General features: G+C 42.7%; 1 protein-coding gene across 1 annotated transcript in view; it reads right to left on the bottom strand.

Moving 5' to 3' along the window:
• The window catches only part of LOC148373012 (neural-cadherin), a 241401-nt gene that overhangs the window by 134810 nt on the left and 79388 nt on the right, over window positions 1–27203 (bottom strand). The window contains exon 2 of the mRNA XM_088327543.1: window positions 729–917. Coding sequence (XP_088183669.1) covers window positions 729–917 — 189 coding nt within the window. The remainder of the gene's footprint in view (window positions 1–728; window positions 918–27203) is intronic.

Genomic DNA, 27203 nt, shown 5'->3' with positions numbered 1-27203 from the left:
TTTGTTATCCACATTTTTAGTGTATTTTTCAGAGGTTCTGTGGTCTTTCAGTCAACATTGGTTCAAAGTTGAATTGTAAATAGTATAAATTTCTTGTATTTAAATGTTTTTATAGCACTGAAGAGTTTATATTTATTAATTTTAGTCTTATTCAACATAACAGTGCTTATGTAGTTTTTTTTCCGGGATTCTGTGTTGCTTGACTTTAAAGTTGCTTAGTATAAAAAAGTTTAAGCACGCCCCCAGACACGCCCCCGGGCACGCCCCCTGGGACATCCCCGGACCCTTCGTAGACTGTCCACCCACCGGAATTCACAAAATTCTATGGTAAACACTGGGCAAGATTGCTAAAAGTGTGCCTGTCACACACCCAGGTGCTTGGTGAGGGAAAGAAGGATTGTACTATGGAAATAAAGAAGCAATACTTTGAAGAAATTGGTGGAGGAGTGAGGTATCAATCCCAGGACCATAGTATTGATTTGATCCAAGTACTCGACGAGTATCGATATTATTAATATTTGGAGAGATGCACCCACCACTAGTTAGTAGCATTAACGAGCTAACCATGCAGGAAAAAAAAGCCGAATGAAATATACCATTCGTTATTACTTGAAAAGTGGCTTTACTGTGCTGTGATTGGTCAGTTTACTGTCTAAGGGTGTGGCTTAAAGCAAGACTGGGACGCAAGTCAAAAACATTGGATTATGATTTTCCACACAAATACTCACCGTCCAATAGAAGGAACTGAGGTTGGCCGAGGGTGCCGTCACGTTGCCGTGACGACAAGCGGTAGACCACCGACCCGGGGGCAGCATCCGGACCCACGGCCGCCAAATAGGGGACCGGGAACATGGTCCACTGCAGGTGGGCATGACTTAGCGGCCCGAGGGTCAATCGGCACAGGTACCACTCGTCACCTGCGAGGAAAGATAGAGATTCAGTTGCAAGCAGTGTTCCCTCTAAGCTGCGCGCGTACGCAATTGTGCACTGCTCGCACATTCTCAGCGCACAAGAAAATCTAGCCAGCGCACAAAAATCAGGGCTCAAAATTACTAATTAAGAAGCCACTTAAGTCAAAGTTACAGTGCATGAAGGTCAAAATACACGGGTTCCCCTGACGTTGTCTCCTAAATGCGGTATTCTGAAGTCAAGTCGAAGTAGAACGAAGTTGAGAAAAGTTAGTAGAGTTTGTCGAGAACCGGCTTCTTTGGCTCGGCTCACTAAAAGGAACCGGCATTTTCGGGTCCTAAACGGCTCTTCGGGTTGTTTTTGCTTCTTTAATCCCAACATGACCAAATATTATGTAAAATTATACACAAAATGACTTAAAGGAAGGGGGGAATAGAACAAAAAAGAAAAATATACCAAAATGAAAAAGTAGTGAAAAGCTGAGAAAAAAAGAAACAAAAGGAAGAGAAAAATAGAAGGAAACATTTAGAAAAAAACAGAAAAAAGAAAAGAAAGGAATATAGGAAAAAAGTAAATAGAGAACAAAAAGAAAAAAGTAACAGCTCGGAAAAAATAAACACAATGAGATTTTTTTAAAGGAATTTTTAAAAAAGTAGAAACAAAAACCATGGAAAAAAGAAGAAAAAGTTTGTGTTGCATTCAAATAATTTACCATTATATCAAGTGAATCTTGTTGCCAACATTGTATTTCCACTAAAAAATGTGATTAAGTACAGTTCTGTATCTTACAACTGGCTAAGTAAGCCCCCAAAAATGTTAATATTATGCGACAAAATATATCAGGAAATAAAAAGAAATGGATATCTTGTGAAATAATTGTAAGAACAAATGACGTTTGTAGGCCGTACAACTTTTGCAATAATACATGAGTCAATTCATTCAAAAGAGAAAAATCATTTTGCATTGCCGGAAACTCAGCAAAATGTCAAGTTTTGGACATGTTTGATAATGAATTATAGAATAGAATAGAATAGAATATACCTTTATTGTCATTGTTACAAATGGGCTAACATATTATTATCTTGCCACACTTGGGATTATGGTTGCTCACTGTTGTTTCAAGCGTTGCTCACCGACTTGGTGTGAACGCTCAGACCCCTGGAAAATTACAGGGAACATTGGTTGCAAGCCCAAGCAAGAGGTGGCGCTGTGATGCTAAACCGGGGGTCGGCAACCAGCCTTTCTCTGTTTTTAATTTTCTTTTTCTTGGTCTCCAATATGTCTGTTTTAAGCATTTAGGGTTGTCAACCTCTGTCCAAACCCTTGAGGTGACCGGAGAATATAGCGCTATGCAAAATGATTCAGGAAATATAGAAAGAGGCCCATAATTATGTTACTATGGAGCAAAACTGGATAACAAAAATCATTTATTTGTAAGGGATGTTTTGGTCACTCACTTAATCCACTTCAGTATGCTGTTTTCTCTTTATGGTTTTGGCTACTTATAAAATGACGCTTTGCTCATTTCCTATTGTTCTTACCATGCCGTTTAAGATTTACCGTAAATTCCGGACTATAGAGCGCACCCGATTATAGGCCGCACCCACCACATATTTAAGAGGATAACCGCTTTTGTACTTACACAAGCCGCACCTGTATATAAGCCGCAGGCGCCCACATTAAAACAGGTGACACAATCACAAAAGTAACCCAAACCCGACTTTAAGTCCCGCGACTGTAACTGAATAAAAGTACACAGTCCAAAAACCACAGCCGGCAAAATGAACAGAAAATTATACCGGTACTTAACGTTTGATGCAGACCTGCAGAGTCCGGGTCTCGTTGAAAGTAATCCAAGGAAAAAAAGTCTATACTTCCAAAGGTAAGGGTGGGAAAAATATATATCCACTATTGTCCGCTGCGTCCAAAAACACGTCTCACCTTTACTCCACTTCCCGTCAGCCCTTGTTATTTTCGCCCCTTCTTTTTTATTTGCCCGTGGAAAACATATCAGAATAAGTCTCTAAAATAAATACATTACAAAAATATACAGTTGCAAATACATATTATACATGGTTACACATATTTACAAAGAAAGACGGTACAACGAGAGAGTTTTCAAAGCTTTAATAATAATAATTTAACTTTCATCCCAAACCGTCACTGTGACAGGTAGCAACACGCTACTAGCAACACGCTCGCAAAACAGTAAACGGGTCTGTTAAAAAAATATACCGTACTTGTAAAAGTCACGGTAAACCATCCTCATCTTCCTCCTTATAACTGACGCCATCAAAGTCATCTTTCTCAGTATCGGAAAGAAACTTTGTCATATAGATGTCGTCCCACGCTCCCTTATTCCAAAACACGCTAGCAACACGCTCGCAAAGTAAAGTTTACGTGCAATAGCTCTGTTTCCTTCTTTATCGGATTGCTCGATTGCTTTTAGCTTGAAAGCTGCGTCATGTGCCTTTCTTTTTGCAATTTGCGTGATGAGTAAGTTTACGCTAATTTAAATTGTGCACAAGCTAAGAAGTTGCAGTCTTCCTCGACGCATATATTCCGGCGGTCTAAATCTTACCTTTTGTACTCGAGCGCCGCTGGCGGCTGTTAGAAAAATGACATAAATTGGCCGCATCACTGAATAAGCCGCAGGGTTGAACGTTTGGGAAAAAAGTAGCGGCTTATAGTCCGGAACTTACGGTAATATCCTGCCTTTAGCCCAGTCATCTAGAGCTATGCTAGCCTTATAGGTTGCCCATTTTTATTGTTAGCAAAATTGCTCACGCTACTTTCACAAATTATTTTTGTTTGCGCATTGTTTTTGAAAACTAGCATAAATTAACTTGCGAGTTGCTATTGTAATAATAAATGGTAAATGATCTGCATTTCTATAGCGCTTTTCAAGTCAATGAAGACCTCCCAAAGCTTCACACTTACCTATTCACACACACACTCACGCTCCAATAGGGAGTCAGCCACGCAAGGCGCCTAACTGCTTATTAGGGCATTAGGAATTCAGTGTCTTGCCCAAGGACACTTTGACATATAACACTAAGGAGAAAGGAGTGGAGAGGTGTTGTGAAAGGATAGTGGGATTGTAGACGCGTTCTTAAGGATGGGCTGGGCATCCGTATGATGCGGCAGGGGTAAACCAGCGAAAGCTGTCGGGCCCTGCTGTTGAACAAAAGAGTGTGTCGTGTCACCCTGACCCGAGTGACACGGCCGCTTTCTGGTGTCCCATTTCATCTGGAGGGACGAAAGCATGACTAACTTGGGTGCAGAGGTGCCTAACTTGTTTGGGTGTTTGGGCAATTGGGTTGGCCATGGTCCAAAAAATTTTGTGTGTTTTTTTTGCAATTTATTTCCCTTTTATTTTCTTTGTTATTGTATGTGTGTGTCCTGCTGTCGGTCACCCCTCTCGAGGGATATGACCAAGGTAGATAGATAGATAGATAGATAGATAGATCGGCATTCAGTGTCTTGCCCAAGGACACTTTGACATATAACACGGAGGAGCCGGGAATCGAACCTGCGTCCTCTTGATCCCAAGACAAGCAGTCTAACTCCTAAGATAATGCCGCCCATTTTCAGAATAGGCTTGAAAGCAGGGGTCTCAAATTTGCAGCACGGGGGCCATTTCTCTATGTGAGACTAAATGGTCCTTTCTGGATAATGTGTGTCACAGTGCTTTTAGATAGGAAGACACCAAAGCAGGGAAGGCCACAGCAACCCAGCAGGTCAGTCTTCTATCTAATATCTGAGAGGCCTAATTTACAATAGTTTTCAACTGATCAATCATCGCACCTATATGGTAATACCCTACTGTAAAACCTTAATACACCGCACACCACACTTTGAGTTCTTTTTTTGTTAAAAAAGAAAAAAAAACATGTTTTTCTCAAATATATACGGTACTTTTGTTAGTTGGCTGCTTTGCGTAGCGCAATTAGGCCTGATTTATCTATGTTCAGGTAGGAGCTAACGCTATCACACCACACTCTTTGTCATGTCAATCTAACATGCTTTCGACTTGACAAACTCAACCGTTGTTTTGTGCGCTCTATCTGTTATTTTTCTCTCCTCCCCTTAGTTAGCTGTTGTTATGCCGCACGGCTTTGTAGCTAAACTAGCTAGCGCCGCGTGTTGTTCCGTAGCTGGCATGAAAGCCGGCGTCTCCGCCATCCCCGCGGGGACACGCTGACATGAGTCAAGAAGCTCACGTTGCGCCTTTTATCTGCATCCTGTTCCCCGGGAAGACAACGGCAACCCTTTTTTTATGACGTTACTGACGAAAACAGATACAGGTTTTGTTTTGAAATTCTCGGTCATGTGTTTTTTTTTGCACCCTGTGAAGGGATTTGATGAACAAAAACAACTCTGTGTTGACTTCTGCCAACAAATTGAGTGAGAGGAACTATAAAAAAAAGAGACTTTGGAGTCATTATGACTCATTCGTTCAAGCTTAAATATATTAAGTGATTTATTTGATCCCACTCACGTGTGTTATCTTTGCCTCTAGTCAGAAAATAAAAATACAACGTTTTGAAGACTATTTACACCCGTGTTTGTCTAGTGTGCCAAAGGAAATATGCCTATATTTTTGTTATTCATATAAAGAACTCAATTTTTCAGGATCTTTGCTTTCTTCCAGTGTCTGTAACATCCATCCATATCAGTAGGTGGCAGCAGATAAAAAAAGCGTATGAATACATACTATACATAACAACCTTTTGATATTAAAAATTAATTAATTCCAAAATGAGTAAAATATATCAATGTCATTATTTTAGAAAATAAAAATAGAAACAGGTTGAAAAACGGTAAAATCCCAAATTAGAAAACAATACAATGGGCTTGATTAATTATTTTATATTTTATCTTTTATTTTATTGTTTGTTAATGCAACATCCATTGCGGCCTGGATATCCTGGAAGGGGGATGGGCGCATGTGTGGACCTTTCTCAAGGTTTCTTTTGTCACGGTCGCCATGGCTACCAGTCTGCCGCGCCCCCGAACTCAGCTGCAGCAGATCAGCTGATTGCTGGTCTGCTATTTAAGGCTGGATTTTGGGTTTGGCGGGCGCTGGCTCATTACACAATACCAGGTCTGTTATGCCTTGTCCTGTTTTTAGGTTTAAACATTTTCCGTCTGTTAAGCCCTGTCCTGTTGAGTTCGTGCCGGAGGAACTCTGTATTGTTCTGTTTTGGTCCCGGAGTATTGGGCGACTTTTATTTTGTTAAATAAAACTTATGATCGTCAACGCATATGAGTTCTCCCTTCCTGCCTCCTGCTTCCGTTCTGGTCCGATCACCCCACTCCACGCCACCACGTCACGTGACATCTTTATTTTCCTCATGTTGAGGATTTTGGGTTTTTCCTTGCCCTCATGTAGGTTTTAGATCAGGGAAGGGTGTTTTGATAGTATTTTGTCTGGAATAGTCTGTGGTCTGTTCAACTCTTTGAAACTCCTTGTGATTAGGGGTGTCTTGACTTGACTTTATTGTAATTATACAATAATAAAACAAAATTGGAGGGCTTCCCCTTTTCATGAATAAAAATGTGCAAAAAAATAAGAAGTATTAAATCAATCTATCAACCAATTTAGATAACCTGTATTACCTTCTGAGTCACGGTGAATAAATATGATAAGAAAAACGTTTTAATGTCTTTTAAGGCATAATTCAAGCCTTAAATGGTAAATGGTCTGCATTTCTATAGCGCTTTTCAAGTCAATGAAGACCTCCCAAAGCGCTTTACAATGTGCTTCACACTTACCCATTCACACACACACTCACACACCGATAGCGGCCATGCAAGTCGATGCCAAAGACTTAATGCTAATGATTACATGCTAACAACATCGACAGGCTGACGAGTGCACGGTAAAAACTGAATGCTAACGAGTAGATGCCAGCAAGTAAATGCCAAAGACTTAATGCTAATCACTATATTTAAAAAAAACGGAAAAATGAATAAAAATAAATTAAAACTTGTACCTTGAATTAAATCCTACATATTTTCAACAGATGGCGAAATTTCAAGATTTTCTTTAATAAAGAGAATTGTGCCTTTGCTCAAAATTTTGTTGAAAAACCCTGATTCTGTCATGTCCTGCACGGTTGTCATGGCGCCCAGCTGGCCCCGCCCTTTGACACCGGCTGACCTGCATTTCCTGATTACTCCTATGGAACTGCCCTTTGCCAGATCATTGTTTACCCTTGTTGAAAACTTGTTGATACCTGTTTATTCTTGTTTTGCTTGTTGGACTTTGTTGCACTCCAGATTCCTGCAAGTTCCGTTTGATTCTGAGAAATGCCTGGATTGTAATTTTGTCTGCATTTGAGCCTGCTTTGTTTTCTTTTTGGTCCGTTTGTGTGTTGGACAACTTTTCTTTCTCAATTAAAGCGACAGATCGTCTACGCAAATGAGTTCCTACTTCCTGCTTCCCGACCCGTTTCAAGACAGTCCCGTTCCGTTTCGTGACGGAAGATCCTGAAGATGGAGTCTTCCTCTCATCCTCCTCTGCCTGGATGCTCATCATTCCTGTCTGGTTAGAGGCAGAATAATGGCGTCTATTTAAAGTGTCTTGTTTTACATACGCTTCGCCCTTCCAGCAGCGTAATGGAACGCGGCCCATTAGCGCAATCAACATCAACCTGGCCTGACGGCTCACAACCGAAGAGGTGAAAGAAGGAGCAGGTACAGTAGAGGGAGGTATGGAGAAGATGGAGAAATAGTGGTAAGGTAAAAGGAAAAGGACGAGGTGGAGAAAAACCAGGTTGGAGAAAGAAGAGAAGAAATTGGAAACGGTGACTACAAAGAGGTCTGTGTTTCCCATATGCTGCGGTACACACAAGTAAACAAGCATAATGGCTAGGTGTTGCCGGGCATTCTCCTTGGGCGAGGTTGTTGGGGATGTCGTTTGTTGAAAAAGCACCAGGGAGCCACTAAAGCAGGGGTGTCAAACTTATTTTAACTCGGGGGCCACACGATAGAACAAACATTCGGTCGGGGGCCGGACTAGTAGATTAAAGAGAAAGAAAAAGAGAGATAAAGAAATAAGAGAAAGAGGGAGGGACAAAGAAAGAAAAAGAGAGAGGGAGAGAGTGTGAGAAACAAAAGATAAAAAGTTGTGAGAGAGGGAAAAGAAAGGGAGAGGAAGAAAGAAATCCAAAGAGAAATAGAAAGACAGAAGGAGAGAAAGGAGAAAAGAAACCGCAAAGGGTAGCAAGAGAGAAAGAGAAAAGAGAGAAAAGGAAAAAAGGAAGTTAGAGCAAAAGAGGTTAAAAGACACAGAGAGAGAAAGAGACAAAGAGCAACAAAGGAAGAGAAAAAGAGAGACACGGAGAGTGAAAGAGACAGACAGAGCGGGAGGAAGGGGGTGGAAAAGAAAGACAGAGAGAGAGAGAAATAAATACAAGTACAGTGTCTTTGTTCGAGGCACCTGGCTTTGGCAACATCAAGTTGACATGTTTCAACCTGCTGCTTGTCTTTCTCTTGCGCTTCTCAGAGTTATGTCTCGCGGGCCGGATTCAATCCCTTAGCGGGCCTGATCTGGCCCGCGGGCCGCCTGTTTGACACATGTGCACTAAAGAGTGCAAAAGAACCGCTTGTACTGGAAAGACAATCCATCCATTATCTGCACCGCTTTTTCTCAGTAGGGTCTGCGGGGGTGCTGGAGCCCATCTCAGCTAACTTCGGGCAGTGGGCAGGGGACACCCCGAATTGGTTGCCAGAGCACACAGAGACAGACAACTCACTCGCTCATTCACACCTAGGGACAATTTGGACCGGCCAATTAACCTGACATGCATGTTCTCGGAATGTGGGAGGAAACCGGAGTGCCAGGAGGAAACCCACGCAAGCAAGGCGAGAACATGCAAACTCCACACAGGAGGTCCAATCTCATGACCTCAGAACTGTGCCGCACACGCGCTAAGCACTGTGCTGCTGTGCTGCCCACGAAATATTATGTTTACCAGTTTTGTTGGTATTTATTACAGGTTTCTTGACACAAAACCTAGCTAGATACACTCCATGGGTCTTGAAGTACAAGTGTGTACATTTTCAGGAATATCACTTCAGCCATTTCGGAGCCTATAATCCACATACGAACACACACACATGCACGGAAATCGGGATTCATATACAATGCCTTGGGATACCGTCGGACGAGCTGGACAAAGTAGATATAGGATAGGGAGGTCTGGGCTTCCCTAATGAGGCTGCTTCGCCCGTGCTCTGACTTCGAATAAGCCGTAAATAATGGTAAAACAACAAATCATATTTTTCTATCCCACAGTTTGTATATTACTTTCTAGCTCCGTGTGGATAAGAGAGTGCTCGGTTGGTTTGGACACATGGAGAGGATGGATGAGGAGCGAATGTTGAAGAGGATCTACAGAGCAGAAGTCAATGGAAGGAGACCAAGAGGAAGGCCGCCATTGACGTGGATGGATGGTGTTATGAGTGCACTGCTGGAAAGAGGTCTAAAACTAATGGAAGCTAGAGCTCTTGTTGGTGATCGGAATGAGTGGAGAGGTGTTGTGAAAGGATAGTGGGACGTTTGGACGTTCTAAGGGATGGGCAGGGCACCCGTATGATGCGGCAGGGGTAAACCAGCGAAAGCTGTCGGGCCCTGCTGTTGAACAGAAGAGTGTGTTGTGTCACCCTGACCCGAGTGACATGGCCGCTTTCTTGTGTCCCATTTCATCTGGAGGGACGAAACCATGACCGATTTGGATATCGAGGTGCTTAACTTGTTTGGGTGTTTGGGGATTTGGGTTGGCCATGGTCCCAAAATTTTTGTGTGTATTTTTTGCTATTTTTTCCCATTTTTATTTTCTTTGTTATTGTATGTGTTTGTCTTGCTGTCGGTCCCCCTCTTGAGGGATATGACCTTGGTAGGTAGGTAGGTAGGTAGGTAGGTAGGTAGGTAGGTAGGTAGGTAGGTAGGTAGGTAGGTAGGTAGGTAGGTAGGTAGGTAGGTAGGTAGGTCGGTCGGTCGGTCGGTCGATCGATAGATCGATAGATGGATAGATATCTCTTCCAAACAAATGATGACAGAGATGTAGGTTCATTAATTTGTGAATCTGACTGTGCCTCACCAGACACTAGGTTCAAACAATTTCAGGGATTGGTTTCTATCTATTTAGCTAGCGTGTTTGCAGAAAACAAGCTAAAGCAACCACTCCCTCACTCATCCCGGATGCTTCAACATCGTCATACCAAACGCACGGCAGGCAGCTTGTTGGAGCGTACGGTAAGACGCTAAAAGACGAGCGCTGGCCGCCGGGACGCTAACGTTTGCGCTATCGCGCGCGCTAACGCTTGTCTGACACGGAACGAGTCTCGGTCTTCAGGATGGTGAAAAGGCGGGCCGCCTTTCGCCGCTCTTTTGTCTCTCAGTGTCTGCTACATTTTTCATGCGACGAGGTGACGGCGGAAAGCAGGAAACGAAACCCTGGGGCCGGGGCCCGGGATCTACGCGCTCATGAATACGAGTCAGGATGCCCGCGGGGGTCACTTCCTGTGCCTCGTTGAGGCTCAATGAACTTTGTTGCAGATGAGTCCCGGGGTCAGATTGGAATGTGAGTCAAGATTTTCATAATGTAGTCCTTATTAACCACGCCTCAAGCGTGACACGGACGAGACTATTTTACTCACTGAGGCGATCCCACGTCATTCGGTTAGTCGCTCTCGGTGGCACAGAAAAATTACAGATGCAGATTTGAGTTGTTGAATGCGTGTACTATCTCTCTTGGATTTTTATTTATGGCAGTCTGGGACACACATATCGATATGAATTCGTTTAGAACAGACAAGATAGCATCACCGATTTGGTTAGCGGCCACCGACCTTTTCCAGAGCTGTGTTTTTCTACTGATTGGTGCAAAGAATAACATCATAGGCGCCGCGGCGAGCGTGTTATTTTGCTCTTTTTGTGATTTATTGTTCTGATCGTCTGTTTCTATCTTCGGTGTTTTTCGTCCCGTTTGACAACTACACTTTGGATTACTTTCGATCCTATGGTTAAGGGTTTTAATGCACAAAAATGCGTTTATTCGAGGAATCAACTTCTTGCCCTGAAGAATTCTCGTGCCGGCGTGATGAGGGGGCCCTATCGTGGCTAAAGAGCCGAAGCTAAGGCTAAGCGGCTAGCGGCAATATAAGGCTTCGGTACTGTCCATAATCATGGGAAATGAACTCTCTACCAAATAAGATCCGACGAACTGGCTGTGCCGGTGAAAAACATCAAAGCATACAGGGAGCACAGTTTGCTGTGTTTACGGAAACGTGGCTCACGTCTAGCATTCTGGACACTAAAGTGGAGCTGTTAGAGCAGACAGAGACACAAAAGCCTGCGGGAAGCGGAGATGAGGCGGACTCGCTATCTATGTGAACACGAGGTGGTGTAACCCTGATTTCCATCTACTGCAGGGACGTCGAACTTTTGGCCTAGCGTGTGACGTCACCCACTCCGCTGTTGCTAAACTACAAACACAGCACCCCGAGGCCATCCTGTTAATAATCAACAGAAGGATACTGCTGGAAGTAGGAATTCCCCTACGGGGATGAATAAAGTATCTATCCATCTATCTATCGATCTATCTATTGTGCTACCAGTTGGATTCGCATTCCTATTAGACAATTTATCATGTTTTTACTATTACCAGGTTGTAATTGTTAGAGGTGGGTTAAAAAATTGTCGGTCAGGCACTAGAATCTGCCTCGTGTCAGGTCAAGGCTGCTATTTTTAGTACCAGTCCAAAGGCTACTTAGGTGTTCTTAGAAAACTACCTAAAAAGAGGTCGTAGGCCGGGACGGGAGAGCAGACGTGGTCGAGATCAAAACAGGTCGTAGCGGGAGACAAACAGGAGCGAAAAACGGGACAGGCGTGAGTCAGGGTCCGAAAAGGGCTTGCTGAATAAAAACAAAGATTCGCAGACAGACTGACAAAAGGGGACTGACAGGACAGAGTTTGAATACTGACAGGGAGCCAATCAGAACCCGCGGCAGTTAGCGGGCACAGCTGAGTCAGATCCGTTATCATGACAGAAGTAAAGTACTTTCTGAACGCATTCCGAAAATTACTTTTACTTTTTGTTGTTTTCAGCTGTCAGGTTCTATTGTGCTGTCACAATTTCTCTCCGGAAAAAAAAACAGGCGCGAAAAAGTGTCCGGGGCCTGAAGTCTGAACATTGTTGAAGTTCATCATGACAAAACTTCACATCAGCTTAAGGAAAATAAGCGTGGGAAGCCAAAGATGCTAAAAAGTATCTCACCGTACACGGTGCGTACTTGTGTTTGTGTCACACCGGCAGCGGGAAGAAAACGCAAAGCGACTTGATGTGATTCAGCGCGAAGGCGATGTCGAAACAGACGGAGAAGGAGAAAATTCCGCCGTCTTTACCGGAGGAGCGTCAATTAGCGAAGGGAAGGAAAACAAGATGCCTCGGGCGGAGATAGGCAAAGAGGTGGCTGAGGGGATGACAACCAAAAGCGATTTTTGCCAGTTCACATTCATTAGCCAAGAATATTATATATCACTGGTTTTATTGTGTCAGGAACAGGGTTGGGTAGGGTTACTTTAACTTGATTACTTTCAATTACTTTTGGATTACTCCAATACTAAATATGAATAAAATGACTCAATTTTGTGCAGGCTTGGGGAGTAACGGAACACACGGAACGGCAAAAATGATGTTGGCAAGCTGTTTGGATTGATTTTCATTTTGTTTCTGTCGCTTTTGATGTTCGTTTTTCCGGAGATCAAAGAGATCAAAGCCAGGAGAGAAAGCTTACCACGTGTTTTGAGTCATAATTGTATTCATATTTAGTTTCTTTTGTCTTTTATTAGCATATTTGGTATCGGAGTAATCCAAAAGTCATTGAAAGTAATCAAGTTAAAGTAACCCTACCCAAATCTGCTTAGGACCATTCGACTTACGTAAAACAGTAGATACGAACATTTTTTTCAGGATGTCGAAAAATACCCAGACATTGCAGTCAGTTCGATTTTGTATTGTGTGCGCCTTTTTCCAGGACATTACTGTAGTGCTTCTTTCTGCCACTACCGACATGTGGCGCTGTGAGAGCTCACCCAGTATCCACCCCGAAGAAGAAATTCACTTCCTCTTCCTAGTTCATGTGTAAACATACTATACTGTATCTCCAGCGCGCTATGAACTTCGACATTTTATTGTTTAAGATCTCGTGAATCCATTCCATATGGTTGGTGTAAAGTCTAAAGAAGAGGCGAGCCGTTTCATTTGAAATGAAAGTGGAGTAAGGAAGCTTGATGCGGTTGAGAAAATGGTTGGATCTGTCATGATTACAGATGTGAATCACCTGTGCCGCCTGACACTGCCATCGCTCGCTACAAAAGATCCACTTCCGTGTTCGGATCAGAATCCGAGTATGAGAGCAACTTTCTTCCCTCGCCAGTGAGCATCGGATCGCGGGCAATAAAATTGTGAGAAAACGTTACGAGATTGGGTCTACCTTGTGTGCTGGTCGTGACAGGATCGCTTTTTTTTCGGCCACTTTCTACCACGGAGGAGGAAGTCGCCTAACTCTTGAAGTCCATCTTCCAAAAGTAAGTTGAACTTTATTCATGTTTATAGCCCATATTATTTTATGAAAAGTTATTTTTTAGTACAAATCAATACAGGTTACTTGTACAGGCCCTAAACATACTTATATAAACTTTAAACATACAAAATACAGCACTGAAGCAACTTACAAACGAATTCAACTTACGAACGATCATCTGGAACCTCTTGTTTGTAAGTAGGGCAGCATCTGTACTGTCTATTGGCCATGTCAAGTCAAATCACATTTATTTATATAGCCCTTAATCCCAAAATGCCTCAAAAGACTGCACCGGCTATAATTACACCATCCCCTGATCTCAAACCAACATGAGGGCAAGGAAAAACTCAAAAATCACAGCGTGAGGAATATTAGAAACTTTAAGAAGGGGTCTCACAAGTGGTCATACCGATTCCAGTATGACTCGGGTAACAATACATATTTAACATAAATTTAAAAAGTTACGATGTAAAAAATGGTCCAGAAAGTGCATGACAGCAACGAAACACCGAGCCTATCTTAAAACAGAAACCGAATTCTGTTGTTCTGTGCTATTTTAGCACTCGATTTTTAAACGTGTTTGTGAGTTTCTGCTGATGGTCACAAATAAACCACTTGAAGCAATCACTATCTGACTAAATAGTCACAAAGAAATACTTTTCAAAGTGTTTAGGGAGTTTTCACGTCCTTAAGGTGCAAAATAATTTGGGGTAAAAAACATTTTTGTTTCCATGCAACTTTCATCCCTCTCCTCCAATGCAATGTTTGGTTGCGGGGCTCGAAAACTTAAAGCGAGTCTATTTGATTGACATACTGAGATGCATAACCACGCGGCACAGGTGTCCCCGAGGATGCTGGGTTCCATGGCGACATGACAAGTTGACATTATGGGCTGCGACTCACGATTATTTTAAAAATCCTCACTCAATACCTCACTCAAAACTTTCATATTCCGGCAAAAGTTCCGACAATAGGGAGACACTTTTATAAAAATGGTCTCAAGACGCTCTCTGCTGGACTAAATTGGTACTACAAAATTAAAACTTCGCAACGTAATCCGGTTCACTTATTTGCATTGATTAACGTGCTTCCTGGCTCATAAATAGCAACGAATCGTTAAGGTAATTAGTTACCAATGCTTTTAATAATCCATTTTATCGATTCGTTGTTGCAGCCCTGCTTGACATCCACTCATCACTCAAAACTTTCATATTCCGGCAAAAGTTCCGACAATAGGGAGACACTTTTATCAAAATGGTCTCAAGGCGCTCTCTGCTGGACTAAATTGGTACTACAACTTTAAAACTTTGCAATTAGATCAGATTCACTTATTTGCAAGTGCTTACTGGCTCATAAATAGCAACAAATCAATAAGGTAATTAGTTACCGACGCTTTTAATAATCCATTTAATCGATTCGTTGTTGCAGCCCTAGTTGACATACAATGTATGTATGTCATACATAGATACCTCACTCAAAACTTTCATATTCCGACAAAAGTTCCGACAATAAGGAGACACTTTTATCAAAATGGCCTCAAGGCGCTCTCTGCTGGACTAAATTGGTACTACAACTTTAAAACTTCGCAACGAGATCCGATTCACTTATTTGCATTGATTAACGTGCTTCCTGGCTCATAAATAGTAACGAATCGATAAGGTAATTAGCTTCATTAGCTTAGAAGGTAGAGCGCCCGTCTTGGGATCAACAGGTCGCAGGTTCGATTCCCGGCTCCTCCGTGTTATATGTCTAAGTGTCCTTGGGCAAAACACTGAAACCCATAATACCCCCAATAAGCAGGAAGGCGCCTTGCATGGCTGACTCCCTATTGGTGTGTGAGTGTGTGTGTGAATGGGTGAAGTGTGAAGCACATTGTAAAGCGCTTTGGGAGGTCTTCATTGACTTGCAAAGCACTATAGAAATGCAGACCTTTTACCATTTATAATAATCCATTTAATCGATTCGTTGTTGCAGCCCTAGTTGACATCCACTCGAAATTTTCATATTCCGGCAGAAGTTCCGACAAGGTCGCAAAACGACGATAAATGAAGCCGTCCGACCGTCGAACAAACAAGTACGCTTCTGTCGGCGAACCGGGCCCTCCATCTGGTCCCTGGGATCCAGCGGACAGAGGCCTGCCGCATCCTAATTAGCAACCTTATAGGCTGGCCTACTTAACAGTTTACCCGTTCGCTCATCCCGTCACGCAAACTCCTGCAGGCGTACGCTTAATTAAACCTCATTTTCGCTGCTGATGATGAGCCAGGCAGGAAATGAAAATAATAATAATTAAAGCCGTCCTGTTTTGTTTTCAAGGAGGATCCTCAAAGTGATCGGCAGACCTTGACGCTGCTTCGTTTCGATATTAGACAGCAGAGAAGGTGAAACGGACCGTATTTTCCGGACGTATTTTTTGGATAGTGTGGCCGGGGTGCGACTTATACTCCAGGTGAGACTTGTATGTGTAATTATGAACACATTACAGGGCCAATTTCGAGCATTTTTTAAGCACTCTCAAGGCCAGTTTTTCAATTTTTGTAGTACTTTCAAAGGAGGAAATCCAGCATGGATCAAAAGAAGGTTTTTTATTCTACAAAACGAACCTATGGGTAATTATTTTGCAAAATATTTCAAAACAAAAGGTTTTATATTGTCATTTTCCAGGTATTCCTCATAAAGAATGTTTATGACATGATGTCATTAGTATTTCTATGTTCCCCCCCGACTAATTTCCAACCCATTTATGGAAGAGTGTATGTCCGGATGGGTCTTGGATCTGTCACGGTTGCCATGGCGCCCAATTGGCCCTGCCCATGTGGCGTCAGCTGTGGCTCATTGACGGATTGGCTTTCCGTCTTTTTAAGCTCAGTGCTCTCATTTTTTCCTTTGTCAGTCCGTCAACGAACCTCTGCCGCGCAAGATGTTGGTTCTGACTCAGTCCTGTTTTCCTGTTGGTATTTCCTGTCCAGTATTGTTCCAGTTTATTTTGTCCTGTTAAATATGGGTTTCCAGTTTTGTTCCTGTCTATTTTTGTCCTGTTTATTATTCTCTCCAGTTTTCATTCCCGTCTAGTTTGTCCTGTTTATTTCGATATCCTGATTCAGTATCATCCCTGTCTGTCCCGTCCTGTCTTTTATCGACCCCATCTGTCCAATTTCTGCTTGGGCAATTGGAATCGATCTCGTCGGCCTCTGTCTTTCTGTCTTTCCACACCAGACTGCTGCCTAACGTGCATGACTCCCCATTTCCAGTAAAACAAAAGGCTTGTGTAAGAACGTCATGTGTTTGGGTCCTGATCCAAGGGTTTATGACTGAAAGAAAGTAGCTATAATCTTTTTGTGTCAATGGGCTGTTAAAAATACACCTGAATTCATCCTTTCTGCCTTAACAATGCACGCACAGCTTCAATACATCACATTTGTTAAGAAACTCAGAAAGGGGTCTATGATGACCGATGTGACTCATTTGGCGCCAACCGCCGCGGGTTCTGATTGGCTCCCTGTCAGTATTTGAACCCAGTCCTGTCTGTAGTCCCGTCTGTCCCCTGTTGTCAGTCCGTCTACGAACTTCTGTGTATACAAGGCAAGCCTTTTTCGACCCTGACTCCCGCCTGTCCCGTTTTTGCTCCTGTTTCTCTCCGGATACGACCTGTTTTGATCCTGACCACGTGTGCTCTACCGTCCCGGCTTACGACCCATTTTTGATCCCGACTACGTCTCCTCTCCCGTCCTGGCTTACGACTCGTTTCCGACCCTGACCACGCTTTGGTCTCCCAGTCGCAGAAATCGGGAATCGAACCTGCAACCTCTTCAGATTCAGATATACTTTATTGTCATTCTTGTACACGTGTATACAGAACGAAATGTCGATACATCTGACCCGCACAGTTTTCTTGAATGTACAGATATAAATAAATGTTGTATTGGGTTAGAGTGTTGAAGTACTGATAATATGCTAAATAATTCATAGCTATGTATAGTATTCAGACATGGGGACTTGAGACTTAGTGACTTGGACTCGAGTCGACTCGAGTCGCTGTTTTTATGACTTGTGACTTGACTTGGACTTGGCAATCTAAGACTCGGGACTTGACTTGTGACTTGACTTGCCCAAGAAAAAAATACTTGGGACTTACTTGGGACTTGAAGGTGAAGACTTGAGACTTACTTGAGACTTGCACATGTGTGACTTGGTCCCATGTCTGATAGTATTATACAGTAGTGCAAAGAGTGCAAGAGGAGCAGCTAACCAGATGTGCAAAATGGGCAGTCAGGTAAACAAGTCATTATACAATAACAATTGATCCTGCCTCCTGAGCTAATGCCGTCCCAATTTGGCCCCCGACTCCATTGAGACCCCAAACTTATCCAGGATGTTATTCCTTTTTATCTGAAATCGCTTTTCAAGATGGCGTTCGTTTCGGGTGTCGGTTTATATCGAATACATTTCCCCCTAAAAATGCGACTTATACTCAGGTGCGACTTGAAGTCCGGTATAGGACTCAACAGTGGCTGAAATTCCATCGACGCCATTACCCGCCATGTACCTTTCCACGTATTTGTGCGATTCCCCGACCGCCATCCCTCCATCTAGAAGAACAGAGACTCTCCGGAGAAGCGTGCAGGCCGAGTGAGGAGCAACATGAAAAGTCACTTAGGGCTGCGAGTTGTGGTTAGCATGGAGAAGATGCACTTTTGAAGAAGGTCTTAACAAGACAAGCGGATGAACGAGAAGGAAGAAAAACATTGACAAAAAATAGGAGGAAGAAAATGGGATAGGACCCCAAAACACAGTTATACAGAGACGCAAGCAAAAATGATGTGAAAAGGGACAACAAATCCTGTTCCAACGCAGACCATTTTACTCCCGATAAGAAGCGTTTTTTTGTATTATTATTATTTTTACAGTAGGGTCACGGGGCTGCTGGAGCCCATCCCAGCTATCTTCAGGCAGGGGACACCCTGAATCGGTTGCCAGCCAATCACAGGGCACACAGAGACTGACAACCAATCACTCGCTCATTCACACCTAGGGACAATTTGGACCGTCCAATCAACCTGACATGCATCTTTTTGGAATGTGGAAGGAACCCCACACAGGCACAGGGAGAACATGCAAACTCCGCACAGGACAGCTGGTAGCTGGATTTGATCCCATGACCTCAGAACTGTGCTGCAGACGCGCTAACCATTCATTCGCCGTGCTGCCCTTTTTCGTTCTATATTTTCTAAAATTAAAATACAATATATATATATATATATATATATATATATATATATCACTGTATATCAATTCATCTTTTGGGGGGGGATCATAGACGTAAGCAAAATAAAAAGTACTATAAAAAAATTAAAAGAAAAGAACAAAAGAAAGCAAGAAATAACGAAAGAAAAAAAAGAAAGAATGACAGAAAGAAAGAAATGGAAAGAAAGAAGTAAAGACAGAAAAAAAGAAACAGAAAGAAGGAAAGAAAGAAAGAAAAAAGCAAGCAAGAAAAGAAGCAGGGAAGAAAGACGGAAAGATAGAAAGGTGGAAAGAAGGAGAGTAAGAAAAAAGACAGAAAGGAAAGAAGGAAAGCAGCAGGGAAGAAAGACAGAAAGAAAGAAAGACAAAGAAAGAAACATGAAGGAATGAAAGACCCTACTGAGGATAAGCAGTGCAGATAATCGATGGATGGATAAATGAATGTATCTGGGTGGTTAACAAGCAGCACATCAGTGCAGTGGTCCAGGATTCAATACCAGCTAATGCAGCCTCCCCATGTGAAGTTTGCATGTTCTCCCCGTGCCAGCGTGGGTTTCCTCCAGGCACTCTGGTTTCCTCCCACATTCCAAAAACATGCATGTCAGGTTAATTGGCCGGTCCACATTGTCCCTAGGTGTGAATGAATGACTGAGTTGTTTGTCTATGTTCAGGGTGTTCCCTGCCCACAGCCCGAAATCAGCTGGGATGGGCTCTAGCACCCCCGTGACCCTACTGAGGATAAGCGGTGCAGATAATCAATGGATGAATGGATAAATGTATCTGGGTGGTTCGCAAGCAGCCCATTAGTGCAGAGGTCCAGGGTTCAATTCAAGCTAATGCAGCCTCCCCGTGTGGAGTTTGCATGTTCTCCCCGTGCCAAAAACATGCAGTACAGTTTAATTGGCTGGTCCAAATTCTCTCTATGTGTGAATGAACGAGTGACTTGTTTGTCTTTGTTCAGGGTGTTCCCTGCTCAGAGCCCGAAATCAGCTGGGATGGGCTCCAGCACCCCCGTGACCCTACTGAGGATAAGCGGTGCGGATAATCAATGAATGGATGAATGTATCTGGGTGATTCGCAAGTAGCCCATCAGTGCAGTGGTCCAGAGTTCAATTCCAGCTAACGCAGCCTCCCTGTGTGGAGTTTGCATGTTCTCCCCATGCCAAAAAAATGCAGTCCAGGTTAATTGGCCGGTCCACATTCTCTCTATGTGTGAATGAACAAGTGACTTGTTTGTCTATGTTCAGGGTGTTCCCTGCCCACAGCCCGAAATCAGCTGGGATGGGCTCTAGCACCCCCGTGACCCTACTGAGGATAAGCGGTGCAGATAATCAATGGATGAATGGATAAATGTATATGGGTGGTTCGCAAGCAGCCCATTAGTGCAGAGGTCCAGGGTTCAATTCCAGCTAACGCAGCCTCCCTGTGTGGAGTTTGCATGTTCTCCCCGTGCCAAAAACATGCAGTCCAGGTTAATTGGCCGGTCCACATTCTCTCTAGGTGTGAATGAACGAGTGAGTTGTTTGTCTATGTTCCCTGCCCACAGCCCGACATCAGCTGGGATGGGCTCCAACACCCCCGCGACCCTACTGAGGAAAATCAGTGCAGATAATGGATAATGGATGGATTTTACCATAAATAAAAATGGTTTATACACAAAATGAACCCCCAGCACTACTCCAAGTGTCCATGTTAAATATTGTTTGCGCACTTGAACCTCCGATTGGACCCTCTTACACCCCGATTTCAACCTCCAAACTCATCCCCTCCGAGGTCAGTTTAAGCGCCGTGCCCTGTTGCTAAAACTTGAAAAGAAAATGGCCACTGAGGAAAAATGACGAGGAGCTTGCATCAGTGCCGTTATTGTTCCCTTCCCGCCGAACCCTGTTCCCCTTTTTTCCACGGCGATTCGCGGACCCTGGGGGGCCCCTGACGTGGCTGCTCAAGGGGCCCTCGGTGGAAAAAACCTCGACACGCCGATCATAGGGAGAAATATCGAAACCCCTCTAAAAAAAAAAACAATAAGAAAAAGTAAAAATGACGCCAAAGACTGAAACGGGTGGGAAAAAGCATCCTGAGAAGTGGGGCAAGCGGACGGGTCGAACAGGATTTAGCGATAATTCCGAGCGTTTGTTTTAATCACCTTCGAGGAACAGACGGGTGGAGACTGTCTCTACGGGGGGGCGGCTGCTTTGGGTGTGTTGTGCAAGAGTTACGCCAGGAAATGAAACAAAAGGTAAACACGAAGAACGATGAGAACTCTTCTGAATTGGAAGTTCGGTCAATTGAAAACTGAAATCCAGACAATGAGTCACTGACTCAATGAAAATGCAGGCGAAAATCGGACAGGATATTGGAATTTCTGGAGAAATCCCAATTACAGACCCTGCCCTACTTACAAACGAGTTCCGTACGATTGTTCGTAAGTTGAATTTGTTTGTAAGTTGCTCCAGTGCTATATTTTCTATGTTTAGATAGAAAGATAGAAAGAAAGACAGATAGTAAGAAAGAAAGAAAGATAAAAAGATAGATAGATAGAAAGATGGATAGAAAGATAGAAAGACAGAAAGAAAGAAAGAATGAAAGATAGAAGGAAAGAAAGATAGATAGAAAGATGGATAGAAAGATAGAAAGAAAGAAAGAATAAAAGATAGAAAGAAAGAAGGATAGAAAGATAGGAAGAAGGAAAAAACAAGCAAGAAAAGAAGCAGGGAAGAAAGACGGAAAGAAAGAAAGACGGAAAGATAGATGTAAAGAAAGAAAGAAGGAAAGACGGAAAGAAAGACAGAAAGAAAGAAAGAAAGAAGGAAAGACAAAAAGACAGAAAGAAAGAAGGAAAGAAAGACGGAAATAAAGACAGACAGACAGACAGACAGACAGACAGACAGACAGACAGACAGACAGACAGACAGACAGACAGACAGACAGACAGACAGACAGATAGATAGATAGATAGATAGATAGATAGATAGATAGATAGATAGATAGATAGATAGATAGATAGATAGATAGATAGATAGATAGATGGATAGATAGTTTATTCATCCCCGAAGGGAAATTCGCAAGACTTTATAAGTAACCTATATTGTTTTGAAACTGAAAATTAAACATTTAACAAAATAATGTGCTCAATCAAGATAAAAGTTGAGTTTAACTTACTTTTGGAAGATGCTCTTCAAGAGGTCCTCCTCAACCCCTATTTAAACCACCTCCGAGCTGTCCCGTTGTGGTCAGTCCGTCTGCAAACCTTGGTTTACTCTAGGCAAGCTCTTTTCGACCCTGACTCCCACCTGTTTTTGCTCCCGTCTGTTCCCCGGCTTCGACCCGTTTTTTGATCCTGACCACGTCTACTCTCCTCTCCTGGCTTACGACGCGTTTCCGACCCCGACCACGTTTTTTGCTCTCCTGTCCCGGGTACTGACGCGATTTTTCCGTTCCCGACACTCGGAAAAAGGTGCACACAATACAAAATCTAACTTACAGCAATCTCCGGATATTTTTCAACATCCCGAAAAAATTGTTCGTATCCACCATTTTTCATAAGTCGAATGGTCGTAGTAGTAGGGGAGTGTTTGTATTCTAAAAATAAGGCGCCCATCCCTCTCCAGGCCGACACATGTTTCCACCCGGTCTCGAACCGCTGACTTCAGCATGTTGGGCGAATGTGCCAACCAACTGCACTTCGTTTAATGACAATTAAGAGCATTTGTTCAACTGCAATTCTGCGTTCTGTGTTTTAATTCGTACATCCAGAGTTGTTATTTTGTCACAGTCATATACTCTCAGTCGGTGATGACGTCATCTTGAGGTAGGTCGAACTCTTGGGGACAGGTGCGATGCTACTCCGTGGTTTTTGACTTTTCGCGGTGGGTTCCGTTCCTCATTTACCGCCATCACCGAGGGACTACTGTCCTCACCATCGAACTTATAATATGTTAGCATAGCAACAGTTAGCATTATCGACCGCCCTCGCACCCGCGTCAGCGCGACATCAATTATGGACGAAGAGCCGCATTAAACATTTAGCAATTTATTTTTAATGGCCGACAAAAGTCTTCAGATATTCATCATTCAAACGAGCGTACCGGATTCTTCTTCTTCTTCGGGCGGCCTGACCACAAAGCGCCTCCGCCCGGATCTTCTTCTTCCTCCCTGGAGTTTTTGGGAAGCACGAAACAAATCCTTACTAGCTCCCTAGAGCGTCGTTTACCAGGGCACACGACGCAAAAAACGAATCTCTCCAACCAGCTCGGTGGCCGTGGGGTAAAGCGGTTGCCTCGGGACTGAGGGGTCGGTGGTTCGAGTTTCAGCAACTTCTTCATTATTTCTGTCATTATTTTCTTATTTAGTCATACTTATACTATAATACTACTATTATACAAGGTCTGATTATAAATATTCTCCATTATTTCAGTTATGTTTGATTTTGGAGACAGTAGTGGCCTTGAGTGTCATATCAATACGTGTGAGAAGAGATTTGGACATAGGATAGTTGTTCTTTAGGTTTGTTTCAGCTTATTTACTACAAGAATGATGGCCATTTTGTCTTTGCACTCCGGAACTGTCTGCAGGCATGTTGGCATCATTTTCAGGCACTTCTAAAAACTTATTTATTTATTGCATGGTCTATAGCAGGGGTGTCAAACTCATTTCAACTCGGGGGCCACACGATAGAACAAATATTCTGTCGGGGGCCGGACTAGTAGATTAAAGAGAAAGAAAAAGAGAGATAAAGAAATAAGAGAAAGAGGGAGGGAAAAGGAGAGAGGGTGGGAGAAAGAAATAAAAAGAGAGAGAGGGAGAGAGCGTGAGAAACAAAAGATAAAAAGTCGTGAGAGAGGGGGATAAGAAAGGGAGAGGAAGAAAGAAATCCAAAGAGAAACAGAAAGACAGAAGGAGAGAGAAAGAAAGAGAAGAGAAAAGAAAAGCGCGAAGAAAGCGCATAGGGTAGGATAAGAAAAAGAGAAACGAGAGAAAAGGAAAAAAGGAAGTTGGAGCAAAAGAGGTTAAAAGACACAGAATGAGAAAGAGACAAAGAGCAACAAAGGAAGAGAAAAAGAGAGACACAGAGAGTGAAAGAGACAGAGACAGAGTGGGAGAAAAGGGGTGGAAGAGAGAGAGAGAGAGAGAGAGAGAGAGAGAGAGAGAGAGAGAGAGAGAGAGAGAGAGAGAGAGAGAGAGAGAGAGAGAGAGAGAGAGAGAAGGAGAAATAAATACAAGTACAGTGTCTTTGTTCGAGGCACCTGGCTTTGGCAAGATCAAGTTGACATATGTCAACCTGCAGCTTGTTTTTCTCTTGCGCATCTCTGAGTGTTGTCTCGCGGGGCGGATTCAATCCCTTTGCAGGTCTGATCTGGCCCGCGGGCCGCCTGTTTGACACCTGTGGTCTATAGCATCCGACTGACAAGAAACAAGGTAATGGCAACAATTTCAAGTATTTTCAAACTCTTCGCCAAGCATTTTTCGAAACTTAGAAACACATTGAAATTCACGGATTTCAAGCAGCCGTACGAACCCGATCTTTGCCATCGTCGTTTTTACGAGAATTGAAAAAAACGCTACCATGTTCACGGTCGGGATGCCACCGTACGGCAAGAGAGAAACCAGTGGCAGTACTATGGCAGCTTGGATTTTGAAGTACATGAATGTTTCTGAACGCGTTTGTGTGTATATGCAAACCTGCGTGTGTGGCGGGTTTTGCTCCTGAGCCCGAAGCGCTTTCAACTTTGGCGCAGGGGATTTCCTCCCCGGGACTCGAAAAAGGGAATTATCTGCGGCCGTCATCTGCGGCGACAAAGACGCATCCGCACCGCGGAGAAACTACACACGTGCTTTCATCTTGGTGTGTTTTGCTGCTTGCGTATCTTCCCCGGTTTGGTCCCAGAACCAAACGGAGGGATCATCTGCTCATTTCAAACTAAATGTCAGCTAGCATAAACAACTGTTAGCGTCCTGGCATTTTGTCAAAGATGTCTCAAAAAGATACGAATTGAACCCTTTTTGATGCTAAGTGCTCACGTCTTCAGTTCGCTAGCTGTTAGCATGTTAGCATTTTGTCAACATTCACCTGAAAATATGTCTCAAAAAGATACGACTTTAACCCTTTTTGATGCTAAGTGCTCAAGTTGTCAGTTCGCTAACTGTTAGCATGTTAGCATTTTGTCAACGTACACTTGAAAAGATGTCTCCAAAAGATACGATTGGAACCCTTTTTGATGCTAAGTGCTCACGTTGTCTGTTCGCTAGCTGTTAGCATGTTAGCATTTTGTCAACGTTCACTTGAAAAGATGTCTCCAAAAGATACAAGTGGAACCCTTTTTGATGCTAAGTGCTCACATTGTCAGTTAGCTAGCTGTTAGCATGTTAGCATTTTGTCAACGTTCACTTGAAAAGATGTCTCCAAAAGATACGAATTGAACCCTTTTTGATGCTAAGTGCTCACGTTGTCAGTTTGCTAGCTGTTAGCATGTTAGCATTTAGTTAACGTTCACTTGAAAAGATGTCTCAAAAAGATACGGTTTGAACCCTTTTTGATGCTAAGTGCTCACGTTGTCAGTTGTCTAACTGTTAGCATGTTAGCATTTTGTCAAAGTTCACTTCAAAAGATGTCTCAAAAAGATACGACTTGAACCCTTTTTGATGCTAAGTGCTCAGATGGTCAGTTAGCTAACTGTTAGCACGGTAACATTTTGTCAACGTTCGCTTCGAACAATGTTTCGCAACAAGATACGACTTTAACCCTTTTTACTGCTAAGTGCTCATGTTGTTGGTTCGCTAACTGTTAGTATGTTAGCATTTTGTCAATGTTCACTTGAAAAGATGTCTCAAAAGGATACGACTTGAACCCTTTTTGATGCTAAGTGCTCACGTCTTCAGTTCGCTAGCTGTTAGCATGTTAGCATTTTGTTAACGTTCTCTTGAAAAGATGTTTCAAAAAGATACGAATTGAACCCTTTTTGATGCTAAGTGCTCACGTTGTCAGTTCGCTAGCTGTTAGCATGTTAGCATTTTGTCAACATTCACCTGAAAAGATGTCTCCAAAAGATACGACTTGAACCCTTTTTGATGCTAAGTGCTCACGTTGTCAGTTCGCTAGCTGTTAGCATGTTAGCATTTTGTCAACATTCACTTGAAAAGATGTCTCAAAAAAATACGAATTGAACCCTTTTTGATGCTAAGTGCTCACGTCTTCAGTTCGCTAGCTGTTAGCATGTTAGCATTTTGTCAACATTCACCTGAAAATATGTCTCCAAAAGATACGACTTGAACCCTTTTTGATGCTAAGTGCTCACGTTGTCAGTTCGCTAGCTGTTAGCATGTTAGTATTTTGTTAACGTTCTCTTGAAAAGATGTTTCAAAAAGATACGACTTGAACCCTTTTTGATGCTAAGTGCTCACATTGTCAGTTCGCTAATTGTTAGCATGTTAGCATTTAGTTAACGTTCACCTGAAAAGATGTCTCAAAAAGATACGACTTTAACCCTTTTTGATGCTAAGTGCTCAAGTTGTCAGTTCGCTAACTGTTAGCATGTTAGCATTTTGTCAACGTACACTTGAAAAGATGTCTCCAAAAGATACGATTGGAACCCTTTTTGATGCTAAGTGCTCACGTTGTCTGTTCGCTAGCTGTTAGCATGTTAGCATTTTGTCAACGTTCACTTGAAAAGATGTCTCCAAAAGATACAAGTGGAACCCTTTTTGATGCTAAGTGCTCACATTGTCAGTTAGCTAGCTGTTAGCATGTTAGCATTTTGTCAACGTTCACTTGAAAAGATGTCTCCAAAAGATACGAATTGAACCCTTTTTGATGCTAAGTGCTCACGTTGTCAGTTTGCTAGCTGTTAGCATGTTAGCATTTAGTTAACGTTCACTTGAAAAGATGTCTCAAAAAGATACGGTTTGAACCCTTTTTGATGCTAAGTGCTCACGTTGTCAGTTGTCTAACTGTTAGCATGTTAGCATTTTGTCAAAGTTCACTTCAAAAGATGTCTCAAAAAGATACGACTTGAACCCTTTTTGATGCTAAGTGCTCAGGTGGTCAGTTAGCTAACTGTTAGCATGGTAACATTTTGTCAACGTTCGCTTCGAACAATGTTTCGCAACAAGATACGACTTTAACCCTTTTTACTGCTAAGTGCTCATGTTGTTGGTTCGCTAACTGTTAGTATGTTAGCATTTTGTCAATGTTCACTTGAAAAGATGTCTCAAAAGGATACGACTTGAACCCTTTTTGATGCTAAGTGCTCGTGTTGTCAGTTGTCTAACTGTTAGCATGTTAGCATTTTGTCAACATTCCATAGAAACAATGTTCCAAAAAGATACAACTTTAACCCTTTTGATCCTTCTTGTTACTTTAAGTACTCATAATGGCAGTTTGCTAACTGTTAGCATGGTAACATGTTGTCAACAGAATATGACTTTAACTCTGTTTGTTTGTTTTTTTCACTTCAGTG

The sequence above is a fragment of the Urocampus carinirostris genome, chromosome 2 (assembly GCF_059441175.1).
Source record: "Urocampus carinirostris isolate Australia breed hairy pipefish chromosome 2, RoL_Ucar_1.0, whole genome shotgun sequence".
Taxonomy (NCBI): Eukaryota; Metazoa; Chordata; class Actinopteri; order Syngnathiformes; family Syngnathidae; genus Urocampus; species Urocampus carinirostris.
The sequence above is the reverse complement of the archived record's forward strand: the minus strand, read 5'-3'. Positions and strand labels throughout refer to the sequence as shown.